General features: G+C 54.5%; 7 protein-coding genes across 7 annotated transcripts; 3 read left to right on the top strand and 4 right to left on the bottom strand.

Annotated features, from left to right (window-relative positions):
- Positions 1-55: 55 nt before the first annotated feature.
- On the top strand, positions 56-1,090 carry MRS44_001295 (uncharacterized protein; the record flags this gene model as incomplete). The annotated part of the gene is made up of 1 exon (XM_046267407.2): positions 56-1,090. One exon carries the CDS (start codon positions 56-58, stop codon positions 1,088-1,090), a length of 1,035 nt encoding a protein of 344 aa, XP_046138444.1.
- A 211-nt stretch (positions 1,091-1,301) lies between these two features.
- MRS44_001294 (uncharacterized protein) lies at positions 1,302-4,069 on the bottom strand (the record flags this gene model as incomplete). The annotated part of the gene is made up of 4 exons (XM_046267409.2): positions 1,302-1,603; positions 1,656-3,403; positions 3,456-3,899; positions 3,978-4,069. The coding sequence occupies 4 exons, from the start codon at positions 4,067-4,069 to the stop codon at positions 1,302-1,304; spliced, it is 2,586 nt and encodes an 861-aa protein (XP_046138445.2).
- A 915-nt stretch (positions 4,070-4,984) lies between these two features.
- On the top strand, positions 4,985-6,127 carry MRS44_001293 (uncharacterized protein; the record flags this gene model as incomplete). Its single annotated transcript, XM_046267410.2, has 6 exons — positions 4,985-5,048; positions 5,110-5,152; positions 5,204-5,244; positions 5,318-5,469; positions 5,517-5,642; positions 5,702-6,127. 6 exons carry the CDS (start codon positions 4,985-4,987, stop codon positions 6,125-6,127), a joined length of 852 nt encoding a protein of 283 aa, XP_046138446.2.
- A 336-nt stretch (positions 6,128-6,463) lies between these two features.
- Positions 6,464-9,280, bottom strand: MRS44_001292 (uncharacterized protein; the record flags this gene model as incomplete). Its single annotated transcript, XM_046267408.2, has 3 exons — positions 6,464-7,453; positions 7,507-7,748; positions 7,801-9,280. 3 exons carry the CDS (start codon positions 9,278-9,280, stop codon positions 6,464-6,466), a joined length of 2,712 nt encoding a protein of 903 aa, XP_046138447.1.
- A 3,971-nt stretch (positions 9,281-13,251) lies between these two features.
- On the bottom strand, positions 13,252-15,327 carry MRS44_001291 (uncharacterized protein; the record flags this gene model as incomplete). Its single annotated transcript, XM_065623632.1, has 3 exons — positions 13,252-14,489; positions 14,533-15,146; positions 15,209-15,327. The coding sequence occupies 3 exons, from the start codon at positions 15,325-15,327 to the stop codon at positions 13,252-13,254; spliced, it is 1,971 nt and encodes a 656-aa protein (XP_065480070.1).
- Positions 15,328-16,078: 751 nt separating this feature from the next.
- Positions 16,079-16,687, top strand: MRS44_001290 (uncharacterized protein; the record flags this gene model as incomplete). The annotated part of the gene is made up of 1 exon (XM_046282575.2): positions 16,079-16,687. One exon carries the CDS (start codon positions 16,079-16,081, stop codon positions 16,685-16,687), a length of 609 nt encoding a protein of 202 aa, XP_046138449.2.
- Positions 16,688-18,778: 2,091 nt separating this feature from the next.
- On the bottom strand, positions 18,779-20,771 carry MRS44_001289 (uncharacterized protein; the record flags this gene model as incomplete). Its single annotated transcript, XM_065623631.1, has 3 exons — positions 18,779-20,308; positions 20,356-20,561; positions 20,609-20,771. The coding sequence occupies 3 exons, from the start codon at positions 20,769-20,771 to the stop codon at positions 18,779-18,781; spliced, it is 1,899 nt and encodes a 632-aa protein (XP_065480069.1).
- Positions 20,772-21,860: the final 1,089 nt, after the last annotated feature.

The raw sequence follows: 21,860 nt of genomic DNA, 5'->3' as shown, positions 1-21,860 counted from the left end.
GTGATACCCGCTACTATTGCCCTTGGTGCTCACCGATCCGACTCTACTCTCCATCATGACAAACTCACCATCGACCGACGATGTCCCAATGGACGCCCCCCTGGACGCTCCCATCGACGACACTCCCTCCTCTTTGACCTATATCCCACCCTCAGTTCACACTGAAGCCGCCCTCGCCGGCGCCTCCTTCACCCACGTGGTCGTACCGCCCTCTCTTCTCCCATCCTCCCCCGAGGATCCCGCTTCGGCCGTCCCATGCTGCCTCGGCGTCGACGAGGCCGGCCGCGGTCCCGTCCTTGGCCCCATGGTCTACGGCGTCTTCTTCCTCCCGCTGACCATCTCGGACTCCCTCCTCCGCGACACACACCACTTTGACGACTCCAAGGTCCTCACGCCTGCCGTACGCTCCAAGCTCATGCGCACCATCTGCACCCCTGGCTCTGACCTGCACACCGAGTGCGGGTGGGCTATCAAGGCTCTCTCGGCGAGGGATATCACCGCCGGCATGCTCCATCCTACAACACGTTATAATCTCAACGCCCAGGCCCTGGATGCCACTGTTGAGCTCATCAAGGCTGCCTACGCCGCCGGCGTCAACGTCCAGGAGATTTATGTCGACACCGTCGGACCCCCCGCCGCCCACCAGGCCAAGCTGCAGCGTTTCTTCCCCACAGCAAAGATCACGGTGACAAAGAAGGCCGACAGCTTATTCGCATGCGTCAGTGCTGCTTCAGTATGCGCCAAGGTGACACGCGACGCGACCCTGGAGGTGCTATCCGAAGCAAAGGGCGAGCTCACCGAAGACGGTATGGGCTGGGGATCTGGATACTCGTCTGACAAGCGATGCACCGCGTGGATGAAGAACAGCATGCACCCGTTGTTCGGATGGGGTCATGAGTGCCGGTTTGACTGGGGCACGTCCAAGGATATGCTCGAGGGCAAGGCGAATGGCGTCAAGGTTGAGTGGCCGCTAGAGGATGACGGCGAGACGAGCAGAGTTACAGACTTTTTTACTACGGCTGATAAGGATAACGAGTCATCAGAGCTGGGTAATTGGTTTGGTACACCTGTGGGTTTGGAGGCATTCTAATTGTTTGGATTCATGTTGAAGCGTCGCAAGAGATATACATGGTTGGTAATGTCATGACAAAATAGGGGCGCAATGGAGGGGGTTTTGGTTATCAAGTAGACATTATATCCTGTTTCATTCGCTAATCATGCCCGGGCAAGGTCTAGGTAGTTACACAACTAAACAACAGAAAAAAAGAAGACAATTGACCTTTTTCCCAGGATCAATCACATCAGATATCATCGATGTCGTCGTCCCGCTGCGAAGAGTTGTTATTGACCCTTCTCCCCCGGCTATCCAAGGTGTCCATGCTGATGTTGTCCGTGTCGTTGCGGGCAGGCATGCCAACCGCCTGACGCGCAGTGTCCGAGTTGGTGATGAAGTCGCGAAGCTGCTGCTTGGCAATCTCGACGCCCTGCGTCGCCGCCGCGTTGCCCATCGACATCATAGGGCCAAGGAGGTTGAGCGTGTAAGCCACGTAGGTGCCTCCTGCGAGGACGAGGATGAGAAGGCAGAGGAAGGGGTTGCGTAGAACTGGAGGAATGGTCAGTAAACATCAAGTTGACGAGTAATCGCAGACACGTACCCATAAAGATCTCGTTCCAGCCGAGGGCCAGGAGCAGGCCGTAAAAGTACCACGGAATCTGAGCCACTCCGCCGATGGCTCCACGCTTGGCCTCGACGTAAACTCCGTCGGCCGTCTTCTTGAACCTCACCACGAGATCCTGACGCTTACCCTCGCTGAGAACAGTCATCTCCTCCTCGAGGCTCTTGCCGTCCTCCTCATCGATACCTCCGATGGGTGCCAGATCCTCCTCGTCGCTGGCCTCGACGCCGCTTGGCTGCGGGCCGACAAAGCCAGGGAGGTCGGGTAGGCTGTTCGTCTCGGAGAGTCTGAACTTGGACAGCAGAGGGACGAGGGTGAGTGTCGACTCTCGCGCCTTGGTGTAGATGCCCTCGATGTCATCGGTGGGTCGCCATATCCGTGGCACACCGGCCTCGTCGTATCGGAACTTGTCCTCAAAGTTCTCTCGAAGCTTGAGCAGGATGTTGCCCTCCATCACCTCATCCTCAATCTTCTCGCGGAGAGCAGTCCAGCTCTTTCGGCGTAACCGCCATGTGCCAATCTCGACCTCCTCGTTGGTAGCATCGAAGCTCTTGGCTCGTTCAGCGAAGCGACTCTCGGCCTCCTTGACGATGCCTGTAAAGACGTTCCAGACTCTGTCCCAAAGATCCTTCTCAGTAGGGGGCTTTTCACCCGTCTCCGGCGCGCCTGAGCCGCCTCGGCCACTGCCCAACTTGTTGAACTCGAGGCCGATCGCATCATTCAGTCGGGACTTGACCCATCGCTCAACCCGGGTCGCAAGTCGTCGCATCTCCTCCTTTCGCAGCTTGGCGCTCTCCTCATCCAGCTCCTTCTCAAACAGGGTGAGCTGCGACTCAAAGTTAGTCCAGGCCACGCCCTCAATGAACAGGCTCTGTGTCTCGACGCCAAAGATGTCCAGAGTCTTGCGCTTCTCATTGGCGACAATCTCGGCGAATTCATAGGCACCACCGGCCTTTTGGCCAGCCTTGACCTTGTTGGCAACTGCTTCGCCAAAAGCAGCGACACCGGCCTTGTGAGCCGCTGCTAGTTGTCCTTGGTAGAGAGCCTTGAGTCGAGCGTCAATCTTTCCTTCGAGCTCCTGCCTCTTACGACTATAAACGCCCTTGTGGTAGCGACTCGCTTGCACCTCAAAAGCCTTGATGCACTTCTGGCGAGCCTCGCTTCCAGATACACCGAGGTCGGGTAAGACGGTGGCAACACCCAGCGTCAATGCCTCGGCCTGCTTATCCTCGAGGGGCGCCACAATGAGATCAAAGTCAATCAAGACCTCCCTGGAAATCTCGTCGCAGCGGAACTGGGCCAGAAGCTCCTGCTGGGTGGGTAAATCGAGGTCCTTGTTGTTCACGATCTGATCCCAGATGCCCTCGGCGTAGACGGAAAAACCGTCGGCCGGGATGCGCCGGTGGTACTCGGCGAGAAAGAGGCCGCCCTCGAGCTCTTGATCGCCATGCAAGCCCGGCTTGCCGTGCCGGTGGCCCGCGGTGAACCTTGATCCCAGCTTCTGCACCTCCTCGGTGAACTTGTCGGCCTGCAGGATCTTGTGGGGCAGGGCGGCGAAACCAAAGTCAAAGTAGTCCTCGATCCGAGAGCCCTCGAGGCCTTGGGGCTTGGAGATGGACGACCAGATCTTTGTCAGGTCCTGGATCAGAGTGGTTCGGAGGTTGCCCAGGGGGGTGGTGCCGAGGTGGTCGCGGATGACGAAGAAGAGGAGGGACCTGGGAGTTGATCTAGGCAATGTTAGAGGTGGCACATGCATGCATCACACAGCGTCTAGCTTACTGCTTGTCCTTGAGGAAGAGCTGCAGGTTGACCTCGAAGACAGTCTTGAGCAGCCCCATGTTGGCTCCCTGGTACAAGCCGACCTGATGCTCCCAGATGTTGATGATCAGGACCTCGCTGGTGGCTAGGGCGAACAGGGCGCTCTTGCGCTCAAAGTCCTGGTCCTCGCCGCGCTCTCGGCCGTCGGTGCCCTCGACGTCCATGACGAGGATGTTATCGGCCATCCTGGTGCCGGCGCTCTCCTCGCGCTTGTTCTTGGACATCCAGATGCCCTTGGTGGTCTGGCGGCGCTCCGTCTCGGACATGACGGAGAAGTCGGTGCCGAAGAGGTTGTTGAGCAGGGTCGACTTTCCGGTGGACTGGGAGCCAAAGACGGAGATGAGGTGGTAGTTGAAGCCAGACTCGGCGACCGAGGTGAGCTGGAGGTACTCGTTGAGGTTATCGCTGCGAGGGAGGTGGTCGGTCAGTAAAGGCCAAAGTGGCGGTAGGAGGACCTAGTAAGAGCAGCATTGGGAAGCATACTTGAACTCCTTGTCTTCGTCGATGACCTGGACGCCATGCTCATAGCTTCCGGCGCCTGGCTTCTCGCCGACGGCAGAGAAGTGGCCGTTCATGGTCGCGGTTTGGGTGCGGTTGCGGGATGCGGGTTGTTGGTGTTGTGTGTGGGATGTAGCAGAGATGGAGGGAGAGAGCTTAAACAGCTAATAAGTAAGGACGTGCATCCAGCCGTTGACAAAGCGTGGGAACCCCTTGGCAACGGGAAATAAAGAGGTAAGAAAGGCTGATATGACGAAACTTGTGTTGCACAGACTTGAAGTTGTAGCAACAATGAGGAGATCAAAGAATTTGAGTATCTGTACTGTATGTATTTGTTGGGGCGAATAGTCGGGAAACCCGTCGGACGACCAAAAAGTTGTGACCACCTGGACAAACAAGACGGGACAGATGCAAGATCCTTGTGATGCCGCCAAGGTACGTACCCTCCCCCCTCTGTCCCGCAGCACGTACCTCAAGCAAGCCAGAGCCAGCCCCTTAAAAGGTGGGAGCCCTTTTGCTTCATCCCTGCTCGTATGTGGGTGCTTCTGACCTTTGACCACCAAAAAAAGGCGGTGCGAGGGTCCAGTCGGTACACATCACGCAGCGCAGCGGCCATGCAGTCACTGGCCAGGCCAATTCGCTGTCTCTTTCATGCATGCCTCGGTAGCACACCATGAATTCCACTTCCCAAGTATTCATGGAATGCTGTCACATGTACTTGGCTGTTGCTTTGTCATGCCTTCACATCGGGATCGGTTTATCCGTGCCCCGTCAACCATGCACGGAAAGCCCAGGATCGGTCCGTGTGCCGCTCCTGGAGACCTTGAATATCCGGCCAATCACGGTCCGCCTTCCCTTGGCTGCAACACCCCGCCGAGGGGCACGGCATCTGAGGAGGGGAAGCTCATGAAGGCATCGACAATAGCTCACCATAGCACCAAACTTCTTTACTAGCCGCTGTCGTACTGTCAATCGATTCAATTAAACTCAAAATGTTGATCAAGGAGTCTCACGTCGACGTCCCCACCTCTGCCAATGGCAAGGACAGCACTATGCGTAACTCGAATCTCGCTCAACTAGGTATTCCATGATATGACCAACTGACAGCCATGATTAGGGATCTTTGTCTTTCATCCAACAATTCCCGGATACCCCAATGCGTATGTCTCGTTCTATCTGTTCTTATAGATCTTGGCTAATCTGTATCCTAGACGTTTCCCAGGTGTATGCCTCTTTAGCGAGATTTACCAAGGTACCTATCAACTCTCTAGCATCTCACAAGATAGCTTGACAACCTGCTTGAGCAACAAGTTGACACCCATCAGTAACCGGTCCCGTTGCCCGTTTTGCACGTCAAATCGCCGGCCAAGGCTACATTGTTGCCGCTCCTTCTTCCTACCACGATTTCACCGGTCCGGAACCCCTCAAGTACGACGTTGAAGACACGGACCGCGGCAACAAGTTCAAGATCGAAAAGGTACTACTCTATGAATCAATCCTCGCACAGTATCTAACTGCAAAAAGACCCTCGAGTCCTACGATGCCGACTCATACGCCACTGTTGACCATCTCCTCTCCCTCCCAACCTGCACCGGTCTCATTGGAGCTACGGGAATGTGTCTTGGCGGCCACCTCGCCGTCCGCGCCGCTGTAAGTTACTACCATCGTCCTATCTTTCACATCATGAAATATACTCACACCCAGGCCAGCTCGATCCTCGCATCACTGCTTGCGTCTCCTACTTCGCCACAGACATCCATTCCCGTACCCTTGGTCCCTATGACGCCCCCAACACCTCTTCCACTGCACCCGAAAACAGCAACCACACCCTGGACCTTTTCAACAACTTCAAGGGCGAGGTTGCCATGATCTTTGGTGTCAAGGATACACACGTCCCCGATGCGGGCCGTGACCTTATCCGCGCCAAGCTGCGCGAGGCCGGTGTCGTTACCAGCTTCTACGAGTTCGCCTGGGCCCAGCATGCCTTCATCCGTGATGAACTCAGCAAGGGCCGTTACGACCCAGCCATCACCAAGATCTGCTTCGAGGTCCTGCTTGAACTCTTTGGCCGGGTCCTCAAGACGGATCTGGGAGCCAAGGACGGCAACGTACCCCCTCCTGAGCATGTCTGTTAAGCTGCCTCTCCGTCTCACATTTCATACAGGTGCAGTGTCTTCAGTAACCAGATGAATAAAATAATAATGATCTAATTTCTTAACTTCGTAAAATATGAGCTGCCCGTTGAGCAATCCCATAGTCTGGATTCGTAAAACCAATACTTCCGCCCAATTATTTGTGCGGGTAGCCCAATCTAGGTAATAACGGGATAGCTTGCCCAATGTTTGTTTGTTTCCATGTACACCCAGTTACCAAAATCCAAAAATCCAACCGCGTAGAATAGCGACTCCACATTACCGCCCATACATTTTAATCAGCCGTGACACCTTGCATCTCCTTCACCTCCATGTCCACTAGCGCTGAGGGGCTGGGGGTGGTCCCTGGGGAGGAGGGCCTTGAGGTGGTCCTTGCTGGGACCTGGCGCCTTGCAGGGGGTGCTGGACGTTGGTCTGGATGTGGCTGCTGCTGCTAGCACCTCCCAAGTATGGTTGGTATCCCTGGGAGCCCTGAGATGGACCGGCAGAGAGGTTAGAGTGGTAAGGCGTCGCGCCCATGCCAGTCTCAGCTTCTTCGTCGAAGGGACTATGCATGCTGCGAGGGCTGGGCTGCGTCATCGAAATGCTGGGCCGGGGCGCCGTCTCCAAAGACAGCTGTGGCACGCCCTCGCCAGCCTTGCGGCGACCGCGAGTGCTCTCACGCCTGAGATCAGTGCGGAGGGTCTCAATGTCCCTGGAGCGATGATGATCCTCGTTCGATCCCAGAGTGTGGTTGTCGCTGTTGTCCCAGGCACCAACGCCGGCGGCAGGGGGGCGAGAGTTGAAGTCATGCATGGCCTGCGTCTCGCTCTCCTCGCTGTGCTCTTGCTTGCTTGTAGGCACCATGCGGGCCTCATCCTTGGCCTTGCCTGCATCCGCACGGCTCTTGCTGGCAAATTCATCGGTAACGGCAACAGAGTATGAGGGGTTGGTCGGCCCACCAAGGGGCTCACCGCCACCTCCAGGACCGTTGACAGGCACCTTCTTCAGAGCGAGCGCCAGCGCACACATGAACTTGGAACGACGGCTGCCTCGCACGGAATCGTTGTGCCAGTTGGACTTGTGCGAGATGGTGACATAGAGAAGCAGCTTGTCCAGGTCGCCAACACCACCAACGCTAATGCTGAGGTTAGGCTGGAAGTCGCGAGCATTCTCAGGCTGTCGAACGAATTTCTCCATCTCGGATCGGAGCAGCTCAATGTCCTCGAAAGACGTATCAAAGGAGACGTTAACCTCGATGGTCTCATGCATGGCCTTGCTGCGAGAGATGTTTTCGATCCAGATGTTGTTGAGTTGAATGTTGGGCACCTGAACACTTGGTTAGCATTATTTGTTGCTTCTGGCCGAGTTTAACCACATACCTGAACCGTCTGCATAGTATCGAGGCGGTGGAAAACAGAGTAGAGGAGGGAGATCTTGTTGACAACCATCTTGGTACCACTGATGTCAACGCGGTCACCAACATCATACGGGTGCTTGACGAAAAGGAAAATGCAGGAACCCAGGAACTCCTGAGCCGTGACAGCGAAAATGAAAGAGAGCGAGAGCAGCGTAGTTCCCGCGGTAGTCAGAGTCGCAATGAAACTGCTCTGGAAGAAGGCAACTAAGTAGACGGTCAGTATACTCCCATGTCTCCACGAGTGAGATCGACTTACGGAAAATGAAGACAACAATCAGAAGCACGACGAAAAGGAGAATCTTATCGAAAGCTCGCAGAGCCTGACCGATATCCTTCATACCCTCGGCAATTGCCTTTCTCTCAGTGCCAATCTCAACAACCTTTCGGACCATCTCATCGAGGCTGATGTCGCCGTTATCGTCACCGTCGATCATGTAGAACGCCTCTTCAGCCTCATCCTTGTATGCAGGTCCGAGAACTTCCTGGAAATCCTCCAGAACGAGAGAGTTGTGGTTCTCAACGACATAAGACATCCAGATACGACGACCCATGGCCTCAGAGCTTCGGGTCTTCTCGAGAGCTTCGAGAACAATCGAGTGAGCCGAGTTGGGGTTGAACACGCTCTTGCCAGTAATCTCGGAGGCAATGTTGCCAAAGACAGAGGTAACCTTGTCTCCAATACGGCCAACTTCTCCGATAAGCTTCATAGGGGTGGCGGAACCAGCCCGCTTGTGTCCCTTCTTGCCTCGCAGCATCATCTCAATGCTATCGTTGATGATATAGTCCTCGTCGGCGAATTCTGGGCAGTGCATGGGAAAGAGAGTGCGAGAGGCATCGTAGAGAAGTCCGAGAAGGTGAACCTCGCGCTTAGAGGCCTTGATACGGTTGGCAAAGGATCGCTGGTGGTAAGAAATACCAATGAGCTGGACAATGGCCTTTTCGCCGAGGAAGACAGCCGAGGAGACAAAGAGGGCACCCAGAACGCGACCCATCGTCTGGCACCATGGCACAAACGTGCCGCTCCTGTCCTCATCCCTGTACAGATTCTTGAAGGTGACGTATGAAGCCAGAGCCCAGAAGAAGAAGGAGAATGGCAGGATGAGGTTGCCGAGGACAGTCGCATACTTCCGGGTACCCTTGCTCACAACTCCGGTAAAGAACATGAAGATGGCGGGAAGAAACCAGGCGACGACCTTGGCCACCCAAAGCGAGAGCCACATGATTTCAATCCAGAGGAAGATCTTGAACAGAGGAGGGCCGGGCTTGCCATCGTTATTTCCACCCTTAAATTTGCCAACGGCAAGCCCATTCTTCTCGCCCATGGCGGACAGAACGATGAGCGGAATGGCGAGGAGCAGACCAACAGGCACAACGTAGACGAGGTATCGGGTAACAACGGAGAAGCCGATGATCTTGTTGTACAGTCGGCCCATAGCGTTCAGGGAGGCAGCCTCATCGCCGGTGTTACTACGCGAGAGCTGAGTCTCGCCGTCCTTGCGCCGGCGCCCGCGATGTCCATGGTGATGGCCCGACTTTTCGTTCTCGTGAACAGAGGCGCTGTCGAAGCTGGTAGGGTGAGGCATCTCGGCCTTTCTGTGACCGGTGTTGGAGGCGTTGCTCTTGACCGGCGTGAGTTGGATGCCGTCCGTCATGTCGCGGTTGCTATTACCACCGCCGAGAGGGATGAAGCCCGAGTGTCGCGAGTTGCGAGGGGACAGAGAAGGATGGTGGTTCATGCTGATTTATGTTGGGACTCCAACCAGGGAGTCGGGGGGTAGGACCGAGTTCGAGACGGGAGGTATGCTTGTGGAGGTGATTCGATGTGAGACTCGTGTGGAATTGACTTGTAGAACGTGTCGAGGGTGATGATGAAACCGATAACGTCGGGGGATGTCAGATCGGGTAGTGCTAGGGAAGATGTGAGACGGCGATGGGATATCAAATCCTCAATCGCAACAATCTGCTAGGTATAGGAGAGTTTTGGTGGGAAAGTTATCCGCTGAAGGCTTGCTCCAGGCAGATGATGCCAAACCCAAAGTTGTAGTTGTAGGATATGAGATTCAAAGGAAACAAATGCAGGTGAAAACACTACAACAATCCCATGAGATATTGCCCTCTTTTTTTCCTCTTTTCCAACAAAAGAACGAGGGTGATCTGCCGTCTTCTCCAGCGAAGAACAGGCAAGCAGTTGGAGGATAATGACCTGGTAGGAAACGAGAGGGAATCCAGGAAACAAAAAGAGGAAGAAGCGAGCGATCAAAAGGAGGGGAGGCCGGGGTGGGAGGACCGCGGTTTTAGGGACTGGAACGAATGCTGGTGGAGAAGAAGAAAGAAGAGAACGAGAGAGAGGGAGAGACAAGGACAAGAACAGAACGAACAGACGCAGGTTGACGAAGGAGATTTTCGGGGATCATGGATGAGGTGGAGGTTCCCTGGCGCCTTCCTTGTCGTGGTCCTGCCCCGAGGCTCGTGCTTCATGTGGGATTGTGGGATGTGGCACTGTGCAGTGGGTACCTGAATACGCATGTACCTGCAGAGAGTGTGACTGACTTGCCCAGTGTGTGTGTGTGTCTGTGAGTGCCTGTGAGCGTGAAAGGGGGTTTTCGTACATGTACAGTACGTACCGACGCCATGATGGGTCCAGCGTGGAGAAGGGGGCAATGATCCACAGTCAGCGCGTCCTCTCCAAGGTTTGAGGAGCTCCAGAACGGTTTGGGGCGGCCAGCCACCCATCAGGTTTTTTTTCTTACTTTGTCGGTCCTACCCTCCAGGGGCCTGTCAAGAGCCCTACCAGCTGAAAGAGGATCCGCGCCAGGGCCTTTTTCTTTGCTGGCTTCAGGGGCGTCCCCCCTCCAAATGTCAGCGCTGTCCAGTAATCTCGCGGCGCTGGCAGTGTTTCCAGCGCCGGTCCAGGGGGAGGCGCCGCCCCCCGGCAGCCACTGGCGGCGCCAGCAGATGGAGGGTTTGTTTCACGTCTCCCGATCGGGCTTGAGGTGAGGGCGGCCGCGCGGGAGTAAACAGACGACAGATGCGTGATGGGCTTTTGTTTTGCATCCATGTGCTGATTTTTGTGCTTTACTGCTCATCAGACGGCTAAAACGGATGCATACAGTATACAGAGTTCGCCAAGGATGACTGAGCCGTGGCTGGCTTCATTAAATGACGGTAATGCGTGGCATCCATCTCCATGACAGCTTTGATATTGCACCACCACCAACACCAACAGAGAAAGAGAGCATCCTTCCGTAAACTGTCAAGTCCTGACGAGAATGGAAAAAGAAACGTGGGAATAAAACTGGGGAGGGCGGGGTGTAAACACATCTCAACACGAGGGATTCGCTCTCTGCCTCTCGATCAACCTCTGGACCTCTCGATTCATCCACATCCCGAGAGTCTGAACTCGTCTCCATCTTTTCCGGCCCTCCATCATCCCCCGTAGAGAGCCCCTATCATGGAAAAGATTTGCGTCCAAGATCTAGAGGGGGTCCCTTCTCATCGGCCAACCTCTACAGTACGAGGATGGACAGCGAGGTAGGCGCCATTCTTCATGTCAATCACTTGTGCAACCTGGCGTCACTGTCTTTATCCTATTCGACGACATGTGAGGTCTTCCGTGAACAGAAGCACATGAGCATTTAGTCTCTTTTCTTCTCCCACCCTTCGTGTAACGGCTAGACTCCTCCCTTGTTGTGTCGTTGAAACCACTAAGAAGCACCACCTACATGTGAACGCGCAACCTCCAAGCAGAAAACAAAAGACGAGACGAAACCAACCACTTTCTCTCCATTCGTCAACCTCGACAAATCTAGCGTCAGCGCCACCAGGGGAACTTGACTTTTTTTTTTGTTGTGCAACCACCACCCACCATCACGCCTCCAACAACTGCCGGCCCCGGCACGACGCCTCGTTCTGATCTGATCGGGACAAGGCCCAACGTCTAAGTCGACGACGACGACGATGACGGACACGTTTCCCCATGACGTTTCAAAATGGGTCCTCGGGGCGTTATTGTCTCCCGATGAAAGCAAAACAGAAAGAAAAAAAAATGCCTTGGAAACTAAAAGAATGAAAAAAAGAGGCCCGCCGTGAGTTGCCACCACCGATGAGAAACCAAGCAATTAGCCCCTGCAGGCCTGGTTTTGGTTTGCTGTCCCAACCTCTGATGATCCCATCTCTCCTCCATGTTCACACATTTTTTGCTAGACATGGTTTCCTACATTAGCCTTGGCAAGACGTGTCAGAGAATAACAACACAAAAAAAAAAAAAGGGTTGCGCAAGGATTGGATTGCTGGCTTGCATAGCCCCCCGTTCATCATTTCTCGCAGCCAAGATGTGGAATACCATCCAGCCATGCCGTTGACCCGTGTAGACGACATTAACTCGTCAGGACCCTGATATTATTATAGTCTCATAAATTGTCAGGGCTCCGGTCAGCAGAGATCCAATGCTGTTCCTTGTCTGAAACGATTGCTCACCTCCCCTATGTAGCATTCGATGGCAGCCAAGCTCGTGGCTCGACAGCGATTGCCTTCCTTTCAACAGGGAGCTTGGGGCGGTAATTGACCGCTGATTGAAGGGTGGAGGAACGGGAAGCTCGCCCCGATAGATTGGGTCACGATCTCACTTCAACAACCAACACCTTCTTCAACTTCAACTCTTCATCGTCGTCGTGATCAAACCACCAAGTCTCTTGTACATCCCCAGGGCGCAACAGTCTCACTGTGCATTCTCAACACCTCACCGCTGAACCCCTATTGTCTCTCCTTGTCCTTCCGCCCCGTCCAATCCCATCGGCCAGGGCCCGAACCCAACGACCGCCGATCAACATTGCTCATCCCATCCACCAAAAGAATTGGATCACGCCCTCCTCCTCCTTCTCCGCCCAGACCAGAATGCAACGTGATCTGATCGATCTGATCCTTCCCCCGGAAAATGCTGGCCGTGCTGCAACAACACCCGGGTTGCAGAACCCCACGGCACGCCTCTCATGTCGTATCGTATCGCCTTGAGCGGAACATCTTTTGTAAGTCGGTATGCGCCTACGCGCGCGGCATAAACAAAATGACGTCGAATCCCCTCGTGTTGAGACTTTGTGTGTGGGTGTGGTCGACCAACAGCCCAACTTGGGAATACCGCCATTGCCTGCCTAGTCCAGTTCTGGTCAGTAACCGCCAAACTTGGCCGGCCGCCGGTCCTGGTGTCCTAGCCTATCCCAATCTTTGGCAACTTCGTCACGGGTGGAGAAGCCTTTCTATTGCTGAGCGTTGATCATCCATTCCATCCGTCGGCTCCGGCGCCGGTACAGTATCCGTAGCTCGCGGGCGGTTCAATGACGGAATTCCAGTCCACGTCAACCGCTTCACTTTCCGCTCTCACGACGTCACTGGCCAAGGCCGTCTATTTGGTCTTGGCAAATTGCCTATTTACCGTGAGCAAATAGTTATTATTCACTGCAGAACCGTTCATGAAACTACTGCCAACCAGGCCGTCATCATGACTTCTTCGCTCGTGACGTCACATAAGTTGTCCAACTTGTCTCCATCGTGGGGGTATCTTATTGATCTCCGTTCAACAAAAAGATTGATCCTAGTCCATTCGCCTGCTCCTTTTTTCCGTTCATCCAGGGTATCATAGAGCACAAGCAATGCTTTCCAAATCAAATCATCAAACATATCCAACGCCAATGCCACCGGTCTTTCGCCAAACTCATATGGTATTCTGAGCCCCAGCTGTCAGCCCAACCGTGTCTTTGAGCTCAACTTTGGCCTTGTCGTTCTCATATCCGGCATCGGTGCTATGACTGTCTTCAGGCTCGCCAACGTCGAATTGATATAGAGGTTCCAGCGTCACGTCTCGCTGGAACAAGATCCATCGTCTGATCCACCACGGGAGCGCTTTGGTTACCTGGTACTTCATAAAGACGCGGGTAGGCACCGCAAAGATGTAATCGAGCTCCTCCAGCGTCCGTTGCTTCGTTTCTGGCAGCCAGAGGAAGATCATGATGAGCGCAATAAAGTTGAAGCCCGAGTACAGACCAAAGGCCCCTATCGCGTGCAGCCTGTCGAGCATCAGGGGAAACGTGATGGACAGGACAGCCGCCCAGAATAAGCACGTTGCCACGGCCCATGACATGCCAACTTCACGATGCGATAGAGGAAACACTTCGGCCGAGTATGCATACGGCACTGGGCCCTCGCCGGGTGAGTAAAAGGCCGCAAAGAGGTAAACAAACATGGCCACAAGGCCAAGATGAGCTCCACCTGTTCCAGGAATCAGGGTGCATAGCCCAGCAGCAAGGAGCGTCCATGCCATCTGGGGAAAGGTGAACAGGAGCAGAGACCGTCGTCCAAAGGTGTCAATCGTCCAGACCGCAGGCCAGGCAAAGACGAAGTTGACGAGCCCAAAGCCCATCGAAGCCAGTAGTGCCTGGTTGTCGTTGGCCCCTGATTCCTTAAAAACACTCGTCGAGTAAAACGCGATGATGTTGATGCCGCACATTTGCTGTGCGATCATGACGACGAACGAGGCGAGGGTGGCTCGGCGCACTCGAGGGATCGTGAACAGCTCGATGAAGCGATTTATGTAGTTGCCCTTCTTGATAAATTCGAGTTCGATCTCGAGCTGCGCATGAATGTAGTATAAGTCTCGGGCGGCCTGCACAGGGTGATTGCGTAGGCGAAGCAACGACTGCAAGGCGTCTCTATACCGATTCTTCTTCATGTACCAACGCGGCGACTCGGGGCAGAAGTAGATCAATATCAACAGGGGCACGGCAGGGATGAATGCCGACCCAAGCTGATACCTCCAAGCGTTGTGGCCAATCTTGGTGACGGCCACGTTTGCGCAAGTTCCGAGAAATATGCCAAATGCTGTCCACATCTGCCAGCTCATGACGAAAGCACCTCGGATCGGGGCGGGCGAGTTTTCGGCAGCAAAGATGGGGACTATCATGACACCCGTTAGCCTTTGGACGAAAGAGGAACACACACACCCAGCCCTGAAAGAGGATCTCCTTACCAGTTGACGCCTTGGTTCCCATCCCGATACCAAGGAGTAGACGACATGCAAACAGCTGCTTCCAATTGTTACACAGCGCGCTCCCAAGAACTGGCCAGAGACAGAAGTTGGCCGAGAAGAAGATTGTCCCCCGTCGGCCAAAACGTTGGTTTAGGGGGTCTGATAGCCAGCATCCGAAGAAGGCAGTACCGATGTACGGCGCAGAGTTGACGAGGCCGACGAGGAGCTTATCACGGATGCTGTTGGAGCCAATGTCGAATGCATACGGGAACTCGAGGTTGGCACCGTTTGAGCCCGTCTGATCCCATCCTTGCACGGCAGCGCCGATAGAGCAGGTAGCAACAGTCAGGTATAGGACGAAGGGGACGCGCCACTTGTGGAGGATCTCATTCCTAAGCGCTTCGATCTCGTCGTCGTTGAGCTTCTCGTCGCCCTCAATATCTTCATAGCCAGTGGGATCCTGGGCAACGAGGGCGCCCTGTCGGATGAGATGGCGAAAGTCGTTGAGGTCCTTCCTACGGCAAAAGTCATCGACGTCGGCCATTAACCTTGCCCGGGGGATGCCCCATAAAGGGTTCTTGATCCTTTCCATCCATGTCAGTCAAGTCACTAAGATTCGGCAGAGCCATGTCAAGGTCAGACGTACTTGGCTTCGACATTGGCATGCAGGTTGACATAGGCTTCTGAAGGACGACGGGCGTGCTCAATCATGGAACTGTAAGGGAATTCGTGGGGTGTCCTTGAAAGGCTGGTAGAGGTCAGCATGGTGGTTGTCGGCCACATGTGATCGTCGGACACCTACGCTTGCACATCCTCGTCACCTTGGTTCGGCGCCATTCTGTTTCAAGCCCCCAGTGGGGTATGTCACGAAAAGAAACACCAGGTGAGAATTGACGATCCGAGGCAGAGTCCGGGGAAGGGATCTCGGAAGGGAGAGGCGCTGCCCGACAGTGTTGATGAAGAGAGACTGGGACGGTGTTTTCAAGCGCAGTAATAGTAAGAGAAAGAAGAAACTAGGTCGTAAAAATACTTAAATATCACCTAGGCAAAGGTTGAGCGAACCAGTTCCCGGCGATGTCTCTCGGGCGATCGCCTTGCGGGGATGGAAGATCTGGAGACACACTGAGGCACAGTCAGGGCGGAGGCGGAGTCGGACAACGGCTGCGGCTGGTCTGTGTTTCGGAGAGTGCACCTTGTGTAGCCAACGTCGGTATTACAGACGGCCAAGGGCGGGCATGCAGGAGAAGCGTGTGTGAGAATTGGGCGCAGAGTTGAAGGAGGCGAAGTTGTGTTGTGAGACGAAGAAGTGAAGTTGAAATCGAGGCCGGGGGCGGCGGCAACTTCAGCGCCGGTCCAAGTCGGTGGCGGCACGTCTTTCGGAGGGCATCGGGGAATATCAGCCCTCCAGCACGGTCGACATGGGGAAACCTGGTCCTCCTGGGTTGCGCTGATGTACTGTATGTACGGTATGGCAATGTCTGATGGTGGTGAGAGCGGCGCCGACAACTTTGCGACAATGGCGATCCGGTCGGTTGCGCTTTATTTGACAGCCAGCAGAAATGGTAGAGGCCGAAAAAAAGACAAGGGACTAAGGACCCTAGCAAAACAAGCACGGGAGCAAGACGATCCTGGCAGCTGGGGCCTCGAGGAACCTCTTGAAGTAGTCGACGAGCAGCAGCGAGTGAGTGACAAGTGGGTTGCTTGGGCCTTTTTGTTCAAAGGCTGGCTGCTGCAGGCCTCAAGTCGAGAAGAAGTCAGTCAACCTTACCCCATGGGCCGCCGTCCCAAGGGATCCTCGTCCTTGGAGTGCAGCACCGTAGTGCAGCGCGCCAGCCATGGCCAAGGAATCCGGTCGCCCATCTCCGCATGCGAAAGCTCCCTCGGCTCCAATGGCAGGCCTGTCCTTGGCCCTAAAACTGGGGACCGCCCAGGAGGTGACGGCTGGGATTGGGTTTCATGGTGCAACGCTAGACCATCATCATGGGAACAGTTTGCTTCCTGGACCCGGGGATCTCCCAACGGGACCAGCATCGTGATGGCCATGCTGGACTTGAAAATGGGCCCAATCCCCCCCATCGAGAAGCCTCTCGACCTCCTGGTCTCGTCCTTCTCCAATATGACCTGATCCTGTCTGGCCCGGCTCCCAAATGCACCGTCAAGATGAACGAGAGCCGAGAAACCGGGGCCCCTGTCTCGCTTCCGTCACGTCACGAACTGCCTGACAACCTTTTTTGCAACGGCTCCGTTCAACGTCCCCAGATGTCTGTCATGGGAACGGTCAGACTCTGTCTTCCCCGTCGACTGCCGTTGCCGTTGGGGAGAATGCCATTTTCACGGCGTCCGCTCGATGCGTTTGCTGTTAGTCAAGGACCTGCAGGTCTTTGTACAGCCGCTCCAAACCTGCACCGGGCTTGTGCTCAAGTAATCTTGTTTCCAGGATGTGGCTGTCTCTGGTTCAAGACAGGAGACTCTTTTTGCCAAGACCAGAAACGCCTCGACTGGCGGCATCTCCTCCTTGTTCCCGGACGCCACCAACTTTGAACCCCATCGACACAAATACCAGAGCATGTTTTGTGAGTGGCTGCACGGTGAGTACCCTGATGTTTCTGTCGATTGTTTTCGTGGTTTCTGCAGAGGTTGTTCTTGCGTGGTGAGATATTGCGCCTGATGGATGCCGTGAGAAATGGGCATCTCTGAGCCTTGCTTGTCTCACTCACAAAGACACTGATGCTCCAGTCTCTTGCAGAAGCACTTTGTGATCATCTTGCTCGACGACATCTGCACCGTCACGCAAGACATGCCGTTGGGTCCTCGCCAATGTCATCACCCTCTTCGTCTGACCCCTTGTCTGTTGAGTGATTGGACTAATGGTCCACAACCCATCTTCTTCAAGTGATTGAATGGTCCTCGTCAATGTTTGGAGCTGCGATGAGTGTCGATCAATGTTGGCCGATTCCACCAGCAATCCACAATCGGAATCCTTCAGACATGGCGACCCACGATCGGTCTGTTGTCCCTGCATGGGTGTTTTCGTCTGGGCTGAAGATATTGGGCTCGAACTTTCCACTAGAGTCTCGCATTTTTCGCATTGTGTCGATGGTTTCTCACGCGCCTACGTGGCGCACCCATCAAACATCAAAGACACATCGGTCTGGGGTCAATGAACTCGGAGACGGCGCCGGGGTTCGTGGAACCGCATCACCAACCTGTCGTCCGTGTTAGTGGCCTTGGCTTGGAGCTATCACCGAGCGACGACTCCGACCTCCGCGGTCTGCTTGTCCAGGCCATCTGTAGGAAAGTGACAGCACGTGATGAGAAACCTCCACCCGGGCATTTGAATGCCCTTTCCAATGGAGCCTCAACCTTGTTCTTTCCAATTGTTCTATGAATCAACTGATGCTCAAAATGGCAAATTCCAGACTCTGTAAATATCGAAATTGTCTCCCCAGCCTCATCGTGACTTTATCTCGCGGTAGTCTTAGGGGGCTTGCATAGCCTAACCCTTGGCGCAAGGCAACAGAATTTCCTCCTCCATGAGTGGACATCCCCAGGATCTGTCCCGCCTCCACCACCAACGCCCGCATAACCTCGACAGGCAGTATCTTGCCCCGGACTCATCAGACGCTTTGCCCTTGTCTGTCTCTTCTGCAGATCCAAAAGCCTGGTTTCCCCAGCTTCTCCAGGTTTTCTTCTCCAACTTTGCTCTCCGTTTATTCGGCTGTCCAATCACGAACCCATGTTCAAACACATCCTGCTTTCTGTCTGGCGCTGACGGGAAGGGAGCACACCACCGGTCTCGGGACTCGGGTCTAGTACCGGTTGCGTGTGAATATGCAGTAGTTTCTTCTCGGAGTCGCCGTCAACACCAAGCTAGTATTATTGGCTGTCGGCCCATTTGTCTGGTAATGGATCGGTCCCTGACATCCGACAGACCCGACCAGTTCGCAACCAGTTGGAGCTCCCCTGTCAGAGTTCCATGTTATGGGAACCCAGCACCTTTGCATGTGAGGCTCATCGGACCCATGCTTAATACTTCATATACAATCAGACTCTATCTAACAGTCCGAGACCGGCCCATTGTGTACAGGTTGCAACTTATCTAACCAGCTATGCACCGAGTTGCAACCATGGAATTCACCATATATATCAAGAAGAAAAGAAACACACAAACATACCTCCCAATGCCAAATCAAATAACCATCCCACAATACGGGTATCATACCTTCCGTGAATCCCCTTTTAGTAGATCTGCCACCCTAGTCCGCAGGTCCCAAAGCCTCTTGTCCTTCTTTTGTACCTCGCCGAGGAGACTCTCATACTTGGCCTGCCACTCGCTCACAGACAACGTGCTGGCAGTCCCCTCGGCCGTCCCCATGGGACCATCGTCCCTGCGAGGTCCCTCTCCAATCAGGTCGAGGGGCACTGTCTGTTCCATCTGGTAGACGCCCCGGACGTGGCCAAACCCATACGTCCACTCGCACGCATACCGCATCAGCCCGTTTTCACGACCCATACGACAGATGCGCGTCCTCGCTGCCAGCAGATGTGAGCCTCCGGTGACAGCAGCCAAGTTTATCAAAAAGGCCTCTGGTGATGTAGCCGCCTTGTACATCTCCTCAATGGTGCTATTTGTGATTCCCAGGGCTTCTTGCATTGAACAGCCATACGACGGTCTTCCTTCTGCATCGCAAAACTCCGCCGCCAGACAGCCATGGGTCATGTAGGCAATCACTTGGTCCACGTTAGTCCGATCCTCGGCCCTCTCGAAGTAGAACCGTGGGAGGTTCTTTGGCGCAGGCACCTCGGCCTGTGGTTTGCCTTGCCCTACAGCCTCGTTTGCCGCCTTGGTAAAGTTGGTCGGCGTGGGAGTCTGTTGCGTGGGGTCCGGAGCGGGTAGGTGATTGATTAGTTCCCCATTGATGACTACTGCGGGTGGAGGTGTAGCAAGTCTAACGCTCCCAGGTGGTCGGTCGGGAACTTGTAGAGATATATTAGGCCGAGGAGGTCGTTCTGTCGCTGGTGGCGGTTGCGAGTATGGGGCTGCGGAAACTGGTACGGAGTACTGCGATGCGCCGTCTATGGCGGGAGCTACGCTGACTGGGGTAGATTGGGTGTACACCGGCGCATTGTGTTCGCCCAGGGGAGGTGTAGGAGTTGAGGATGAAAATGGAGGTAACGATGTTTCTATCGGAGTCCGGGTCATTGGAGGCCGGCCCCGCGGCTTAACACCACCGCTGACCACTCCTGGTCGCCAGGCCGAGGACACGTTCTTGGCGCCCCGGCGCTGCGTACCAGGCTTCGGTTTAGAAGGCGTCGCGCCAGACTGCGGTTCCAGCGCGTCGTCCCAGAACGAGTTTCTCGTAGTGGGCGTGACTGCAGATTGCGGCCATCGGAATAGAGGCGTCTGCTGGACCCCTTCGGGATTATTCCAAGGCGCGGCGCCGGGCCCTGCCGACAGGGCACTTGTCAAGCCCGTTCTCAAGTCATCAGTAGCAGATGGCGGTGCGAGAAAGGGCCTTTGGGCTGGTGAAGCGACTGCTTCGTCGTCGGCGGGACGTTTCCGACCTCTTCTGGGTCGTATCTGTGGGAGGAGTGCTCTCAGAGCCATGTCGTCCTCCAGAGCCACGCCATCGCGCATAGGCTGACTGGTTGGATTGGTGTCTGCCGGTATCTTGGTCCAATAGTCATTAGGTATATCCATGAGATACTCGAAAAATGCTTTAACATGCATCGAGTTCATCCATTTCTAGGTCTTGTTAGCTAACATCGGAACCCTGTCTAAGTGGCTCATACCTTTAGTCGCACACCATACTGGGCAATCTTCTGTGCACTCTCCTCCTTGCTCGGGTCAGGAGGCTCAACACCAAGTCTGGTGGTGAGTTCAGTCCAGGTGCGGATCTCATTGTCGTAGAACTTGCGGACAAGCTCATAGACGGCAAAGGTACTGAAAGTCTTGCCGCCGCTGCGTGGCGGATTGCGAAAGGCCTCGCGCAAGGTTACTGTCGGGGTCGAAGGGGTAGTCCCGGGTTACAGTAGAGCATGAAACGGACGTAGGCATCCTCGATGGTGTCGGCGGTGACACGGCGGTCCGGTAGCTCCGGCCTCACGGGGATGTCGGGGGTCGCGACGGAGCCGGGTGCCGAAGGGCCGGGTTGCTGTGACGCGGGTTGAGGCGGAGGAGGGGGAGGGGGGTGATTAGGAGAGGGCATCTTTGTGAGCTCAAGTCATAATCCTAGGCAGTCTTTCTCCTTGCATAGCGGGTTTTGGATAGTTTCACGGGAGTTTGTAAATCGAATGTGAGAGGAGAGGTAGACGAGTTTGAGACATTGAGTGGCCGATGTTGGGGAGGAACTCGGGGCAACACGCGGCGACTGCTTCTGCTTCCGGAGGGAGGATCCTACGTGGGCATTCCTGCAGACGGGACAAGACGAGAACGGCCTCTCTCAGGTCATCAAATCAATTGGCAGCGCGTTGTTGATACTCGCTCAACTTGAACCTTCAAGAGTCTTTGAAGGGGCCAAGTTCGCGTTGCAAATTAGGCCGCGACAGCGTAAACTAAAGTGGGCTAAATTTAGCAATGTGGCCGGGATGCCCGATGTTTCGGGCGCACGGTAATTTTGAAGCAGGTTTCATGTCGCTGTACAGTGCGTGTAGATGTGGTAACTGTGGTTGATCTAGTCAGATTAATTATGTTTTGTCATGTCACTGTGATATGCAGATAATCATATAGAGTCAAGGTAGCGAACTCGGCTTCAAGTGCCTTCCCTACCTACCTAGGCAAATAGGTAGGGAAGTAAGACTTACAACCAACAGATCCATCGTAAGCTCAAACCCGCCAAGAACCAACACCATCGGAATGCTCCACGCTCTCTACGAGCAACCCACTCTCAAGACCAGACAAATTTAAAACCAAATTCTTTAACTTAATTGCGAATCCAATGGATGCTTTGCCGCGTCTATCCCTCGGCAGTTAAACCCACACACATGTACAGTAATCAACAGGCTTTAGTAATCCGCCAACGCCCTTCCAACTGACAAGCACCCTACCACATTGCACCCTTTCCAAATGACGTGCTCAACCGCAGACAGGCTTCATGGCCAGTCTCGGTGCAAGATGCTGAGTGCACCGCATCTTGATTTGAAATCCAATTCTCTTGATGGTGGTGTTTGGGTGCAGTGAGAAAAAGTTATATAAAGGCACAATGAAGCCAGCTTCAATACACATTCATCATTCATCAATTTCAACATCGGCATCACTTACACGGCTTCAATCCATCAGTCATCTCGATCTCATCATA

Source organism: Fusarium solani (assembly GCF_023522795.1).
Source record: "Fusarium solani strain SB1 chromosome Unknown bctg00000000, whole genome shotgun sequence".
NCBI lineage: Eukaryota > Fungi > Ascomycota > Sordariomycetes > Hypocreales > Nectriaceae > Fusarium > Fusarium solani.
This window is presented reverse-complemented; position numbering and strand designations above follow the sequence as displayed.